This window comes from Neopsephotus bourkii, unplaced genomic scaffold, assembly GCF_033783945.1.
Source record: "Neopsephotus bourkii isolate Nb327-2 ecotype Australia unplaced genomic scaffold, CSIRO-AGI_Nbou_v1 NB_1615, whole genome shotgun sequence".
In the NCBI taxonomy this organism is placed as follows: Eukaryota; Metazoa; Chordata; class Aves; order Psittaciformes; family Psittacidae; genus Neopsephotus; species Neopsephotus bourkii.
Genome location: NW_026902090.1, coordinates 4,899,272 through 4,915,653, shown reverse-complemented (window position 1 = coordinate 4,915,653; position 16,382 = coordinate 4,899,272). Strand labels below are relative to the sequence as shown.

Sequence of the window (16,382 nt, the reverse complement as noted above, 5' to 3'; positions counted from 1 at the left end):
TTTTCATTCTTCTGAGCTTCGGTTTGGATCTTTAATGTTAACAGCAATATACTATACGCTTGCTGAGGATACTACACATAAGGAGCAAATATGGAGGTTTAGGGTGAGATGTAGTATAAGGTAAGGCTATGGATGAAGTGTATCAAAATAAAGCACATGATTTATCCATGTGCTAGCGTGCAACCATGTTTTCTAGCAGACTGTAGCTTTCAGAGTGTCACACACTTGAGTCACACACATTTATCCATGAATATGTATGAATATTTCAATACTTTGTGTTCACTGCTACAGCCCTTTAAAACTCAGACTTTTCTATGTCCTTAGATAACCATCTCATGTGCTAACATAACCTTCCTCCTTTGGGAAGGACACACTCATATGAAGGGCATCACTTTCTTCTGGACAAAAACTTACCTTAAAGATTAGCCATTACATGAATGATATTTACTGGAGCTTTCACTGTACAACACTGATTCCTGTAAAACCACTACCATGCAGGACTTTGATTTTGGGATCTGACCCACTCAGCAGCAGGAATCTACTTCTGAAAACCTAACTGCAGCCTGGAGACCAAGTGGTTTGGTTTTGCTTTAATTCATGAGACTGTAACATATATATCTATATGGCATTACACTGCAACTGCCCACAAGTGACCAAGTAAAAGTCATGCTTCAGAGAGACGCTTTCAGAAAGACGACAAGCACTCTGCTCTGGCACAAAGCTGATATTTCTCAAGCAGAAAGGCAGTTAGTAATTTCAGACTTAGTATTTGACAAGAAAATGCTGACAAAAGAAAAACTGTACTGCCAGATGAATGAAAAATTATGTTATTCAGCTGTGTGTTCAGCATTGCTCCAAAATGAGAAAGTTTCAGCTGTGGGATTTAAATAGCTCTTAGGTACATGTGGGTTTTTTGGTTTGTTTGTTTTAAACCACTAAAACTTTAGACATCACATGATACAATAAGAGCAGTCACTTTTTACAGTGGGGTCAAAGTCACAAAGCAAGAAGCACAGCACCTCATGGCTGCATCACTTCTGGACTTGGCCACCCTGCCTGTGCCTCTATGGATGCCACAGCAAAGCTCCTGCCTGGATAACCCACCCTCCCAGCTTGAGAATCGTTTCCTGTTTGCACAAGCATCCTTCTGGCTTCAGTGAGCTCACCTGCCCATGCAAGCACCAGTATCCCTCCCCCTGTTTGTGCTGGAACAGTGCTTTGAGCATCCTGCTGCAAGTTTGCATAGAAAACAGCCCATGGTAAGGAAATGGGGCCCCTGACAGCTCTTGGAAGGAGGTAAAGCAACACTTCAGACCAGACGCACAACTAGGAGGATGCTGAGCAGAGCTTTTATTCACCTGGAAGCACACCCAATAGCTTGACCTCCATATGCAGCAGTCTGCAAACTCCCCTCCACTACTGCCAGCTGAAGTGGCTGTCTCCGAAACTGCAGTAAGCTGAACTACACTGAGTTACACCAGAGGAAAACATAGTTTTGCATTTACACCATGAGCCAAAGCACCTCCTGCACAGCCAAGCCTACCAGCTGCTGCCCCAACTACCCTAAGCTGGTCTGCTTCCAGCTTACCCATCTTCTGAATGCCACTCCACCACCTTGCACTGAGACATGAGCTACTGGAGTGAAAATATACAGGGCAGCTCAGTCTGTTCCTAAACCCGTTTCTAGAACTCCACTGATTCTAAACTTTGTTTCTAAAACTCCACCCAGCTCTTTTACACCAGCTTAGACAGTCTTGCATGCTACTGCAGCCTGCAGAACAGATACAGCTTTTCTTATTGAGTCATTAATTGCATGATTAGGTCAAGGTCTTTCTAAGACCGTAAAACTGTGTCTCCAGAAACAGTTGCAATCATCTTCCAAATACACATCCTATACTCTAGCAGTTGAGATGCAAAATCTTTTGACTCAGACCTTAGGGCTCTCTGAAACTCAACAGTAAAGTTACAAGCCTCAGTTCTGACTCACTCACTTCCGTTTTCATTCAGGACAGTCCAAGTGTGAGCTGACAGTGTGGATTTGGGTTCTTAAGAGTCAAAACAACATTTGCATGTCCTAGTTGACAACTGGTATTTTCCAGTCAACACAAGCAGAAAAACTAGAATAACCAACTTGCTAGAATAACATATTTTACATGTATACACATCTCTATATATAGCACAAAATAATAATGCAGCTAGAAAATTTTAGTATTAATCTCTTCGTTTTGGTAGGCAGCTCTCTGAGCACATTAAGAAGTATGCAGGTTCCTATCTTTCTATGCTGTTTCTTGTTTGTTGACCACTGGTTTCTCCATGTACTCCTTATTCACTCAAAAGAAGTAGAAATAAAATGATAAGGAAACAAATGTCTTTGTAAATAGACAAAACAATGGAATACAGGTAATCTACAAGTACTCCACACCACTGCAAACATGTAAGAGGAGAAAGCACATGCTCACATCAGGAGTAACTACAGTAACGTGCAAACAGTTTGATATGTCAGTCTACAGCAAAGTAGCTAGAAAAGCAATGTGAGGTCCCTACATTTAATAGCAGCACTGCTGTTAGCCTAGAAGCTGCAGAAGAGAAAAGAAACCCCCTCACCCATTTTCACTCTTGCCCGTTTTTGATCAGAGTTTATATACCTTAAATCCATTTTTAAACAGGGTCTAATTCAACTTAGTTACATACACACTCACACTGAGTCTCTAAGCCAAATCAGCACCACTGAAGGAAAGGTTTAAAAGAGCTTAACTGGTATTTTGGTCCTGAGAGCACTCCTGCGCTGGAAATGCAGCTGCCTGGGGAGAAGAGGACAGACCTTCACCGAAAGAGCCGATGCGGCTCTGTGACAGGCTGCTTCAAGACTGGAGTTCAGATACAAACAACCGGTGCCCTAAGTGGAAAAGGGTGGAGTTGGCCACAAAAAAAACCGCCAGTGAGTTAAGGCTGGTGGGGGGAAGATAAGAGTCACACAAAGTGTTTGTTAATGCCATGAAAAGAAAAAAAAGGGAGGGGTGGGGAGCTTCTGTGTTACGATAGAAAGAAATGGGCTCAATAATAAATATGGGGAAACAGGTAAAGTTCTAATAATCCCTTCACTTGCAGTGAAGCATGCGGGTATCTGGGCTGGATTCAGTGACTCAATCAACAGCAAGCCAGTCCACACACACTGCTCAGCCTGCACCAGTTTTTCTGGCTCCTCTACCCTGGTCCACACCGGTTCCCCTCTGTGAGCTGAAGCAATGTTTACTCCTGCGATAAGCAGCCCAGAGATACCCTATGATTAAAGCAAAACCTGAAGCACTGAACTCCTCTGCAAAGCCCATCTTTAGCACAGCCAACTCCCACAGCAATGCTGCTCTGTGTCCCTCCCTCGTGTTTACTCATGGAGTAAAGCTACACATCTTGCTAGATGGAATGGAACTGCCAACATTTAAAATGCTTGAAGAAATCAAATTTCAGCTTGACAGGGGTCTTAAACACTTCCAAACAGAATTAACTTCTTTCAGTAAGCACAGGAGGAAGGAATGTGGGAGCACACGTGGTGGCAATGCACCATCAAATGATGGGCAGAGCTCTTGCAGGGTGTTCTGGATGCCCGTGCTCCTGCAGCCAGGGAGGAAAATCGTCAGTCATGATTTTCCAGGATTATTTAACAGCCAAAAAGGCTTAAAAATTAATATAGATAAGCAAGTCCCTTTAGTCGTTATATATGCACTGCAATGGGAACCTCCTTTCTGCTCTCACCAGACTGAGCTGATATCTTTGTTAGAAGTTACAAGCCTAGTGACTGAAACAAAACCTGTAGATTTTGTTACCCTGCATTTTATTTTATATCTCCTTATCACTTAATTAATTAGGAAATTAATTCAGATCAGAGTGTTATTTACCATTAATAATTTCAAATACACATAGGACCATAGGAAAGTCATCAGGCAAAGGAAGATGGATCCGACTGACAATTTGAATAACCTAAAGAACATGGTCCCAAAAGCACCACAAGATGTGCAGATCCCCCCTCCCTGAAGACAACAAAAACCTAAACTCAAGCAGTTAACAACCAGCAGGAAGATGATATATATGGATTATATATGTGGATAGGGGGTGGAATCAATCTGGAAACTGATGTCATTTACATCTAATGAAAACCACAGTTCAAACTAAATGGAAAGCAGCAAATATGGAAATGAGAGAGAAGTGAAAGGTAACTCATATTTAATGTAACAAAGCAGAGAAAAAACTCACAATTGCACTTGTGGTGCAGGACACTGGTATGAAAGATCATGAGAAATGGAAATTAGGCAATGCGATTTCCTGGTTTCTCACAGGGATAGTGGATATCCTTGATTTCAGACAGCATTCCCCAGAGTACAGATTCCCTCTGACTTAAAATGCTGAACTTGCCCAGCCCCCGGACCCAGGCTCATATGGATATTGTCACAGCTAGGGGGATCTTTATGGGACATTTTGTGGCGTGTCTTAAATGACGTGCCAAGTTGAGCTCATCTCCCACGGTGAAAGAGATGCTGCACAGGTCGTACGATGAAAGAATGTGATTAAATAAGCTATTGTGATGAGAGAAGAGTCATGACCCCAGCAGGAAGTCAGAAAGATGTCAGAGAAAACCAAAGCCAGAGGAGGGAGCTGAGATGCGAGAGGCGGATATGTGAGGAACTAAAAGGACTTTTGATATTTTAAGAAAATAAACTGCCCAAAAGGGAGTGGTGGTGTGAAAATACTGGATGTTCACTCGATACAAACCAAAGTGAGCCAGACAACTGCAAAAGAGGAGGAAAAAATAAATCAAGCCATCCTTCATCTCTGTCCTGATGGTTTGAAAATAACAGCGCTAGGGAAAAAATTCAAGTGTGGGTGGGTTTGCTTGTTTTTGAGAAGGATCTGCCTGCATGCTGGAGCAGACCCCTGAATAGATGAGTTGCTAAGCTGGACTGTTATCTCCCCTCTTTTCTGGGCAAGAGCAGCTGGCGTGGGAGGCAGGGGGTGTGTGCGTGTACAAGGCAGGAAGGAAGAGAGGCACAGGAGAGAAGTACAGTTTTAACCTCAGCATAAAACAACACTGATTTTGCAATCTGCATAGCTAGACCTGAGCCAGTGTCCTCATGTAATGGAGCCAGATGTGCCCTGAACAGCCTGCAGAGCCTTGACGGGTTGGTAGATGCTAAATCCAACATGAAGTTAAAGCAAAGCATGATGAGCTCCTGCCAGTGAAGTGCTCGACAAACCAAACAGCTCCAATAACTGTGTTTCATAGGTAAAAACAGCATGTGCATATTCAATGGGTCTTGACAAGACACAAAACTTTCATTGGTAAACTGAAAACATAACCCAGGCGTTAAAATTCCAATAACTGGGCATTTTTATATTTACATATTTCAGCTGTTCAACTCATCACTTTATACATAGATTTGACTACTCCAACTTTTTCTTACGTCAGTAACAATAACAAGATGTATCTCATATCAGTATGTCTTCTGTATAAGAGCACAACATCTTCCACTCTGACCTGTAGCTTTTCTTCAAATACAGTGATATAAAGTGGATATAAGGTACTCCTCAGTGCAGTTTAAGCAGTGATTCTGATTTCCTCTCAGGTTACACACAGAGTCCTGTTAGCTAAAGCCTGTAGTGAGCTTTCCTGCTGGTTAGCTAACTGTTTCACATGATTTCACTCGACTGGGAGCAGTGTTGCACTGCTGTACCCAACACCTTCCCTGGCCGCTCCGGGAGCTGCAGGGAGCTTTTCCCTTCTGTATGTTCATGCAGCTCCTCAATGCTGAACTTATTCTTCAGTCTTCACACACCAAAACTGCTCAACCATTGCTTTTTTGTTTTTAACTAAGTGTTTTTGATTCTTCTGGTTGCCATGGTAAGGGCACCAGAGATAGATGAAGGCCTGGAGGACTTGTATACCATAACTGAAAGAAGTGTTTTGATGATACAGCTAATAAATGTTTCCTCTTTGAAAAGGCAGTTACTCTGTATAACAAACAGTATAACTGCTCAGCATATAGAAAAAAACAAACTGGTTTTAATTTCAGAATTAAACTGGAAAATCTAACCCTCACCCCAATCTTTTCAAATTATATGTCAAGTATCTCAGATCTGACACAAAGCAGTAACATGAGTCCTTTAACAATAACAACACAGTACCTGAACCTTCTGAGCTTGCAGATGTTACTGAACTAAACTTATATGGTATTATCTTAAAGATTGGCCAGCAATACCTCTGCATGCTATCAGGCTGCTCACATCCAGCTGATCCTAATTTCCTTCCACCTTTCTAACACACACAGAACAACAAACAGGTCCTATCAGATTCTCCAAGCCATCAGATGCTCACAGGTTACACACAGTATTAAGCAAGCAAGTCTGCGAATTCACTGATAATGTCAGGACATTCTTTGTGAGCAGAGGTCATAAAACTCCTATAATTTGTTTAAGACTTATTATGAACAGACTCTAAGACATTAGCAAACACCAGAGGTAATGAGAATAGCATTTCAGTAGCTTTTAAATGATTTAATTTAGGAAAAGGAAATTGCACATCATAGAGGAGTAGTCAGACTGCACATCAATATGTGCATCAAACAGCACATCAGAGAGATGCAGCAGTTTGATGTCTGAAGATGTCTGGTCAGGGCTGTGGCCCTTACAATAACATGCACTGCACAAAGCATACCATGGCTCCTGAAATACATTCTCTAATTTATTTTCTTGCAAAAGGATTTAATTTTCCTACTTGAAAGAAAAAGTCTTGTTAATAAAATAGATGAACTCAGTACCTAAGCTTCCTTGTATATGACAGTGATTAACCCTTTAGCTTTACACCATAAACCTCTGCTCAGAGAAAGCACATGTTCAAACAAGCTCACCTCAAGTCCATACACACTTGTGCATTTTTAAGAAACGTAGCAAGGATAATACCTACGTCTCATATTTACTAACACTTGCCAGAACATGAGTCAATGACTATTTCTGTGATCTGAAGGCATATATTAAGACTGGGTAAAGATACAAATGCATATATCTAAGACTGGGTGAAGACTTAACACTGAGCAAGCTCTTCTTTAGAACATGTCTGATACCCTCTCGTCCTCTCCTTCCAAGCATCTTCAACCTATTTCCTTCTTGTCAACTGGAATAAACCAGAGAAGCAAGAAAGCTATATACAAGCTTCTAATGCAGTATAATTCTCCAGCTATAGAACAGAAAGAACAAAACCACTATGTACAATACCATGAATTCAATCCTGAACCTGTGTTACACAGACTGGTAACAGGAAAAATAGCTTTTGGCCTTTTTATGACAAATATATTCAAGAGGAGACAAGGTACTCATTTTCTATCCTGACTCTCATGAACACTGGAACCTGGAAGAAATAATGTAGTTTCTATTCCCAAATCAGTTATGAAATGTGCTTGATGGATATACAGTCACTGTATTAAAAATGCTTTTATTTCCTCACACAAGAAGCCACAGCAGGGTTCCTCTAAACTTTCTATATCTAGAAAAGAGATTCTAAAAGGAGATACTTGAGTAAAAATGGTAATTCAGACACCTCCTCTTCGTGCCTGATCACACACTCAGCTCCCACATTCCCATTTCTCCCTGGCAGATGCCAAGAGCTGAGCAGGCCCCTGGCTTATTTGGACAACTGCTCCCTCACACAACAAAAACTTGTAACTTATTGGCAGCTCCAAAAAGTCACTTTCTGAAAAGTGCTGGGCTCAGCTTCTCTTGCAGCAGGACACTAACAGCAGTCTGGCTGGCCCCTTTGTCCCGCAGCCTCCAGTTAAAATACCTACCTAGACACAAGGGTTGCCCCTCTTCATCGCCCTCCCTAAAATCTGCATGCTGACTCTGCATCCATTAAAAAAATACCCACAGAGAGTGTGGCAAAGGGGCATTTATTACATTTGGCAGACTTGGCAAAAGGTCCTCCAAAATGATGGAGTAGTTACGCTCACTGAATTCAATACTGCAACCAAAAGGACCAAAACGTAACACATACAAACCCAAACAAGACTGAACTTATCTTTATCTGTCAGGATAAAAATCTAGTCTTTGCTGTGAGCTCTGGCTACTCAGAATGGGAATATTTTAACAGGAAGAAGCAGGCTCCGATCACATTTTACAATCGAGTGTTAACATAAAATCTTCACAACTGAAAAGTTATGCAATACTTCCTTAGAGTATTTTCTGGCTGCACACCCAAGTTTGCACAAATAGACTTGAAAGTAATAACTCTCTTAGTCAACAGGTTCACATTATACTCAGAGCACCACACAGATCCAAGAGGCACTCCACGACAACACTTTAGCAAACAATTCTGTTATTCATGGACGAGTATAATGGGGTGATTACTAACAGCTGTTCGCAATCTCATTACATAGAATCATAGAATAGTTAGGGTTGGAAAGGACCTTAAGATCATCTAGTTCCAATCCCCCTGCCATGGGCAGGGACACCTCACACTAAACCATGTCAACCAAGGCTCTGTCCACCCTGGCCTTGAACACCGCCAGGGATGGAGCATTCACGACTTCCCTGGGAAACCCATTCCAGGCCCTCACCACCCTCACAGTGAAGAACTTCCCCTTATATCCAATCTAAACTTCCTTGTTTAAATTTGAACCCATTACCCCTTGTTCTGTCACTGAAGAGTCCCTCCCCAGCATCCCTGTAGGCCCCCTTCAGATACTGGAAGGCTGCTATGAGGTCTCCACACAGCCTTCTCTTCTCCAGGCTGAACAGCCCCAACTTTCTCAGCCGATCTTCATATGGGAGGTGCTCCAGTCCCCTGATCATCCTCATGGCCCTCCTCTGGACTTGTTCCAACAGTTCCACGTCCTTTTTACATTGAGGACACCAGAATTGCACACAATACTCCAGGTGAGGTCTCAACGAGAGCAGAGTAGAGGGGCAGGATCACCTCCTTCAACCTGCTGGTCACACTCCTTTTGATGCAGGCCAGGATACGGTTGGCTTTCTGGACTGCAAGCACACACTGCTGGCTCATGTTCATTTTCTCATCGACCAACACCCCCAAGTCCTTCTCTGCAGGGCTGCTCTGAATCTCTTCTCTGCCCAGCCTGTAGCTGTGCCTGGTATTGCTCCAACCCAGGTGTAGGACCCTGCACTTGGCATGGTTAAACTTCATGGGGTTGGCATCAGCCCACCTCACAAGCACGTCAAGGTCAGAAGAAGCACCCCAACTTACAGAGGAACTGAAGGGAGAAGGATCTGTAAAGCTGCTTAACCCCTTCCCAGTCACGTTACCCTCACTACTCACATCATACCCCAATACCCCGAAAGGCTCACCCTCACACAGACCTTACTCCCTCTCTATGGCTTCAAAATACTCAAGGTAACAGTATTACTTTTGAATTTATTCATCAGGTTAAAACCAAAGCATACATTAAAATAAAAATTTCAACTAATATGAGTATGTTTCAATAGATTTCATAGTGTTCTATGTAGCCTACACAAGTACTGAACTTACACAACCAGCAGATGAGTGCCAATATGGCCATGTATGGGTATGATCACCCCAAGGACATGAAAAGAACATACAGTCTAGCTTTTAAACAAACTTAACCCAATTATGAATGTTAATTAAACCACTCCTGATGCAAATGATAGGTTAATATTCAAACCCAGAAAGCAGAACACCATGCAATGCCCTAATTTGTTCCTATTTGACCAGTGACTCCTTCACTCTCTTCCCTGCCCCTAAGTTTTAATTAAGCCCCCTGCAGCCAGCCAGATCTTTTTATAATACTGCAATGAAGCATGAGAGAATCAGGAGAAAAACAACATAATAAAGGCTGCTTGTTCACAGACAAAACACTGCAAGCAAGATGCTGGTTAATCTGTTTAGTGACGACTCTTAGAAGACAGTCCAGAGATATTCTAGCTAGCTGTGACATCGGTTTCTCTTTTTTAAGTCTGAAAAAGTTAATCAGGAATCTCAGAAAGGAATACCCTTTTATTGTCATTCCCCCTCAATCCCACTCACAGGGCTCTGCAGTATCTGCGTGACTCTCTTCCTTTGCTCCATCATATTGAAGTCTTGTCTCAGGTCAGGAGACATGTTTCTTTCCCGGATATACTCTGGGTCATTCTCGTTGATGCGATCAAAGTACCGCTCCTTGTGAGGCATCGTGGCTGAGGGAGGAGTAGTGATCACCACCTGGCTGGCATCAGTACTCATGCTTCAACGCTGCGGGTGGTAGACCTCACCTGAAACAAATAACAAAGGGGGAAGAATGATTAACAATTAGGACGGCATTGATTATGACTTCCAAGTCTGGACACAAATGGTGTTACTCATCTCTGCAGAGCAACATCTAAAATGAAAGGGGAACAAATGAATTATTATCATAATCAGAAAGCTGAGGAAAAATTCTAGAACACTGTTTAAAAACCATAGTTTTATGATAGTGCATAATCAGCTCTACTCAAGTTAAAATAAATCCCCAACAGCATACAATTATTTCATTCAAACTGACCATAATATATTTTATGATAAACTTTCCTGCACCATTTTACATTGCACTCATCACCCCCCAAAGTTTTTACACAGCTTTCCTTCCTGACATGTTCAACCAAACGTGGTCAGAAGACGAGGCTTCTGTTTAACATCCACTCAGAGTTCATCTCCAAGCTCAAATGAAGATGCTCCTCAATCAGAGCATTTTCACAGCATCTCATAACCCCAGCTTAAAGACAAGACATGATGATGCTTGAAGACCACCAGGGGGATCTCGGCAGAGCCCTGGCTGATGCCTGGCGCTTTCAGAAGACACTTGGAGACACTGAGGGAACTGCAGAAGAGGATGTACGTTGGAATGCACAGGACTGAGGCTGCAGGAGATTTAGCTTTTCTCCTCTTATGTGCAGTTGTATGCAAAGATTCTCACTGAATCTCATTACATTAGGAAAAAAAAAAAAACCCAAACAACCAACAACTTTCATGTCTTGATAGAAAGCTATGCTTAAAATCTCATTAAAAAATCTGATAAGCATTTGTAAACACAAACAGAACTGGATCAAAAGCAAAAAAGCAGACACCTGAATTTTCATACAAAGAATGAGGCTCAGAAGCACACTCAAGCATACCATTCCTCAAACAACTACTGAAGAGGGATGTTTTCTCAGGTTTGAGGAACAAAGAGAAGTAAGAGTCGTAGGAAGAGATAGTGTATTATGAAAACGCACCTTAACATGCAAATATCTGCATTCAATAATAAATGTAATATAAAAATATTTGCATGCAAATGTATTTGGTATGTAAATAATTCACATCTTCAGAGGAAAAATAGCCAAACCTGAAGGAATGAGTTGTCAAGCAGTATTAAGCAGCATGGTTTAACATTATGGTATCAGTGGTTGAAAGTGTCCTTGTGCTCTATGGCAGTTCACCCACCCCTCATTTCGGTCAGTGCAACTACTGTTTGGGGTATTCTGTGAACAGTGAGTGATCTGACATGGAGCACCCAAACTCCTCAAACTATAACCTGTATATTTCCCAGATGAAACATCTGGAAGTCCCGTTAAAACCAGATTAGCAGCACAAGCCCTCCTTCTGCTGCAACAAGCCCTTTTGGTCCTTGTGCTGAACCCTCTGCTGTGCAGTCACGCCATGAACCAGGCTGGCAAGGAAGATGCAAATTGTTCTGCAGCCAGTTTCCCACACTGACGCCCAAATGGCTTTGCTGGCACGCTGCAGGTTCAGCACAAGAGTGAAATCCTGGGACACTGCAGCCCTGCCACCAAATCTGAAGCCCCAGACAGAAAACAAGACAGATACCACCTATCAAGCTGGGACAGCATTAGCAGATAAGATGCAGAAAAAGCATGTCTATGATTTTCTTGTATATTACAGATTATGATACAGTTTGGGATTGAGATGAAATACAACTAACAACCTTCTAAACGAAAATGCTCCATGAACTCCGATGCTTCATTACAGAGGCTGTGGAATCATACCAGTGAGTTCTGCATTTGCTGCTTGGGTGCAGTACGAGTTCATTCCGTATTTGCTGACTGTCAGTCAAGAAGCCTGCTATGTGTGGTCAACTTGGAGATGCTGGGGAGAAGACAAGGGATTTGCTGCAAATGAGGGTTTGGGAAAAATCCAAAAGTATGAAAATAGCTTATTTTTTTTTTTCCTAAAGAATGAACTATTGTGTTTTTCCAGCTGGGAACACTGAAGCGGAACGATAAGTGTCTTGGGACAGCATTTGGGGATATGATCACAGCCTGGCTTCCCTCTGTTCAGGTTAGAACAGATACCCTTATAAATGCAACCATGTATTATGTCTCCCTTTCCCCCACAAAAAGAAAGAAGAAAGGTGGGGTTTAATTAGGAGAAGAAAACAGTGTCATAACAAGATACAAAACAAGGAGCTCACTCTCCAAATGCCACAAGGTATGAAGAGCTTGCGACCTCTCAAGCCCACACTGTTCTCCATCTGTGTCAGGGTAAATACCTCCATCCAAGCCAGAACAGCCACCTCCCAGCACCTGCTGGGAGCTGAGAGCACTCTAGAAATGCAGATGGCAAGATCCTTGCTCGAATCGGCAACCAGCTGCTACTTCTGCTCTTCTGTTACTTCTTCCCAGGAGCTGCCTTCTCCAACTGTTTTCCCCAAATGCCCCTGCATCCCGCTAACCCCAAGTGCCAAACTTGCTCAACTGCTGACCCATTCAGTTCGTTGGACCGACTACACGCATGTCTGAACTTCAAAAAACTAACTCTTATTATTATAGGTTTACAGGACACAATTAGTTCAAGTCTGTTACCTTACAATTCATTCTTACAGTGACAGAAGTGCCCATTCATCTGTAAAAAGACACAAATGTGCCTGGCAATACCTAAAATCCCACAAAAGAGATTTTTCTAATTGCTCTGGACTTCATTTTTCCCCTCTTTCATTTCAGACTGGTTTGTTACCTCTAGCCATTATGATTACAACATTAAAGTCCTTGTACTACAAAAACCCCTCCATTACTGAACATAATACAGATATTGGGCCCAGTTGTTCTTATTAGGTCTGGTTCAATGCCCGCTCTGTTGGGCCTAGGCTGACTCTCATATAACCCCTACTGTTCAGCTAGAAAATTTTCAAACAAATCAGCCATTCTTTTATAATTTATTTGTATCTTGCAGTGATATATTTTAGAAAAGAGGACATTTGTTAAAAATACGCTCGGCTTTGGGGGATTTAAAGCTCCAACCTCCTTCTTAGCACAGAACTGGCACTGACTTAGGATTAAGTTTTTAGAGAAAACCTAGATCTCAAAATCTATGAATTCTGACTATGAATTCTATATCTATGAATTCTCTCTCCCTCCCCATTTATTTTCATTAGATTCTTTTGCCTAGATGAAAAATCAGCTTTGTTGCAAGGTTACTTTTGGCCTCCACCCCTTCCAATAATGTTCATGAATTAAGGAAAGTAAGCAGTACAGGCTAATGCTTCCTTTTGCATGCTACACTCCATAAGTGGTTCCAGAGACTGAGGCACAGGTGGAAATGAGAGATTATATGCCCAGTAGCAACAAGGCACTACATTTAGACTGGTCAGAAAGGACAAACACACACACAGTGAAATCAAACCTAAACTAGGATCTGATTTTGTCCTGGTGAGCGCCATCCATCACTCTTGCTCAGTTGAGACACCCATTTTAGCCCACGTTTTGGCCTAATGTGCACTTTCCTGTCATGCCAAAGAAGAGATTCAAAATATAGTGAACTACAGATGGGAAAACTGCTCTTCTGCTACTTCAGTGGAGGGGAAAAGAAACTAAAAAGAGCAATGCAGGATGTGTAAGTTTTTCTCTACAGAGAATCCCCGTAAAATCTGCTGAAATGTCTTTTAGGGGGTAGTGAAACAAAGCTCAAGCTCTTGCTACAGGGTAACTTGTTCATCTAACTCTGCTTCGCCCTGTCTAGTTATGCCTTCCAGGTGAACTGAACTCTGATACTGCTACAAAGGAAAACAGGTCATGTCCTCGTGCTTTGATGCCTTATATAGCTCATGGGTTTGGCCTCTATATTCTGTTCTGTACTTTATACCTGTAACTGGGCTAGAGAAAGAAAGTAGAACATTTCACCTCTGTCAGGAGGCTATACACATCTCTACTTAGAATTAAGTTCTACCTAACAAAAGCTTTCAATTTACCTCAGGATCTTGGAACTGTTGGTTTTAGGCTGCAACACTAAATTCTGAGCATCTCCATCTGATACTTTGTAAAGTCTAAGTAACATGCTGTGCCGCTTTTGTTGCAATAACTGTTTTCAATGTCACATTACAAAAGCAGCTCAAAAATAATAATGAGGTCAGAGAAACAAGAGTGCTGAAGGAAAGAGCAAGAGACCAAATGCAAGGAAAATCTACCTTGCCAAGAACACCCCAGAAAGCACTGACTTTATGTATTTACAGCTTTCATAATGTACAGAATGCACATAAAAATAAATACTACCGTAAGAGAAAGAGCAACAGTAAAGGGATCAAATCATTAGATCACCTAGCAACGAATCATTAACCTACCTTTTATGCTGATGTTTTATGGCTGGTTTCAAACATCCCCATTTCCTTTATGCAGCACAATCCATCTGTTTGAGAGTTTCCAGCACTGCAAACCAGCAGCGTGTACACTGCATCATTAACCAGTACAGCCGATCTCAGGTCTGAGCACTCGAGCTAGACTACACCACGTCTGAGCCTTTCTTTTTTCAGGAGCACGTTGTGTTATTCCACTCTGTTTCTTGCCTGCTTGTTTTTAAGGAACAGTCTGCTCTTTCTTCCCCCCTCTCCAGTATCTTGTCTGCCAGGAGACTTGTTGGAAGCGAAATGGGTGTCTCTTGATCTCAGTTCCAGCCTCCCTGTGAAACAGGCAGGTCCCAATCTGAATCAGACTTGGCTTTAGGGAACACTGCCAGCTACATACGTAAGCTGGCAGAAAGAAACACACTTAACTGAGGGAATGATTAAGAAGGACAGGAAAATATGTAGAAGAATATGGACTGAGATGAGGGTTAACATTACTGTCTTCTGGCACTGGAAAGCCAACTGTTCTTACTCCTTCCTTAAATTTTGGCAATGAGTTATAACTGAGTAATTGCATCTGCTCTAGAGTAAAAAAAACCACTATATATATATTTGGATAAAGACCTCAAAACTCGATTCATTTTTTTCTTCTCTTGATCAGGACATCAAATACCACAAATATCTGACAACGCATCAACTGATTCATTTTTGTTGTTGTTGTTAACATGTTACAATGGGTTTGGGTTTCATTTGCCAGTCTCACGTTACACACTGGTAAGATGAGTAAGGTGCGTATTCAGATGTTAGCATTTTCTAAATGCCATTTGTGGAACTGAGAATACTTCTGCTCCATTAGATAGGCAGCACTTGTTCAAGATTATACTAACTGATTTTACTAACCCATGGTGATCCTGTACACTAGCACTAGAGTCGAACTGTCAAACTGCACCCTTATATCGACACAAGGTAATATTTGCATTAAAAAAATAAGTCTCACCTTATCCCAACCCGTTCAGTCTTTCTCCTTGTATCTCCCCTTCAAGTTCATACCAATAGGTGATTGTATGGTCAGATGATGGAACTTGTAGGAGAAAATTATTCTTTGGCTGAGTTTAAAGTGCTGGTTTCTCAGTTGGTTTTTTTTTTTGTTTGTTTGTTTAGGGTTTTTTTACTTTATTTGATTTATTTTGAGCTGCATCAGTTCTCCCTGCCAGCTAATTGCACATCTATACACAAATGTTTGTTCTGAAACAAAGACAGGGATGATACAGGGGTGTCTAATACTGCCTCTTCCAGTAGCAATGCAGCCATAAACAATTTGTCATGCTACAGCCCCAGCTGGTTACGAATCAAATATTCTAACCCAGTGCTGTGTATTTGATTTAAGTCCTTCTGCTTTTAAACAGAGCAAGCTAATAAAATAACCATCACTCCCCTTCAGACAGCACATTAAAGAGACTATGTGACAACAGGATATATTTTTCCTAAGAAGTAAGACTGAGTGTATTTGAATCTTGGGTTTGTGTTTCTCTGTTAAATCTAAAGCACAATTTTTCCCAATTCTATAGTACAATATTAAAGTCAACATAAATATTCAAGCTGTGCAATTCACACGTTACTCAGTATAAACTGGAACTGAGCCAGCTACTCTTTGCTGTCAAAAAGTGAGATAAGACAGTAGGTTGCTGACAGCCAGCCAGGATACGGGGGTTATATCTGCACCTTTAATTGAAGATGTGACATCTTTTTCTTCAGCTAAGGAGAAAGGAAGACTCCTTATAAAGACTCCTTATAATGCAC

General features: G+C 41.7%; 1 protein-coding gene across 7 annotated transcripts in view; it reads right to left on the bottom strand.

Moving 5' to 3' along the window:
- The window catches only part of ADD3 (adducin 3), a 101,769-nt gene that overhangs the window by 17,904 nt on the left and 67,483 nt on the right, over window positions 1-16,382 (bottom strand). For 5 of the 7 annotated variants that reach the window (XM_061372651.1, XM_061372656.1, XM_061372654.1 and 2 more), the window contains one exon: window positions 10,043-10,266. In XM_061372651.1, coding sequence (XP_061228635.1) covers window positions 10,043-10,237 — 195 coding nt within the window. In that variant the 5' untranslated portion in view covers window positions 10,238-10,266. Of the gene's footprint in view, window positions 1-2,755; window positions 2,865-10,042; window positions 10,267-14,582; window positions 14,730-16,382 lie in introns of those variants that run through there. The other 2 variants (XM_061372653.1, XM_061372657.1) reach the window with 2 other exon arrangements.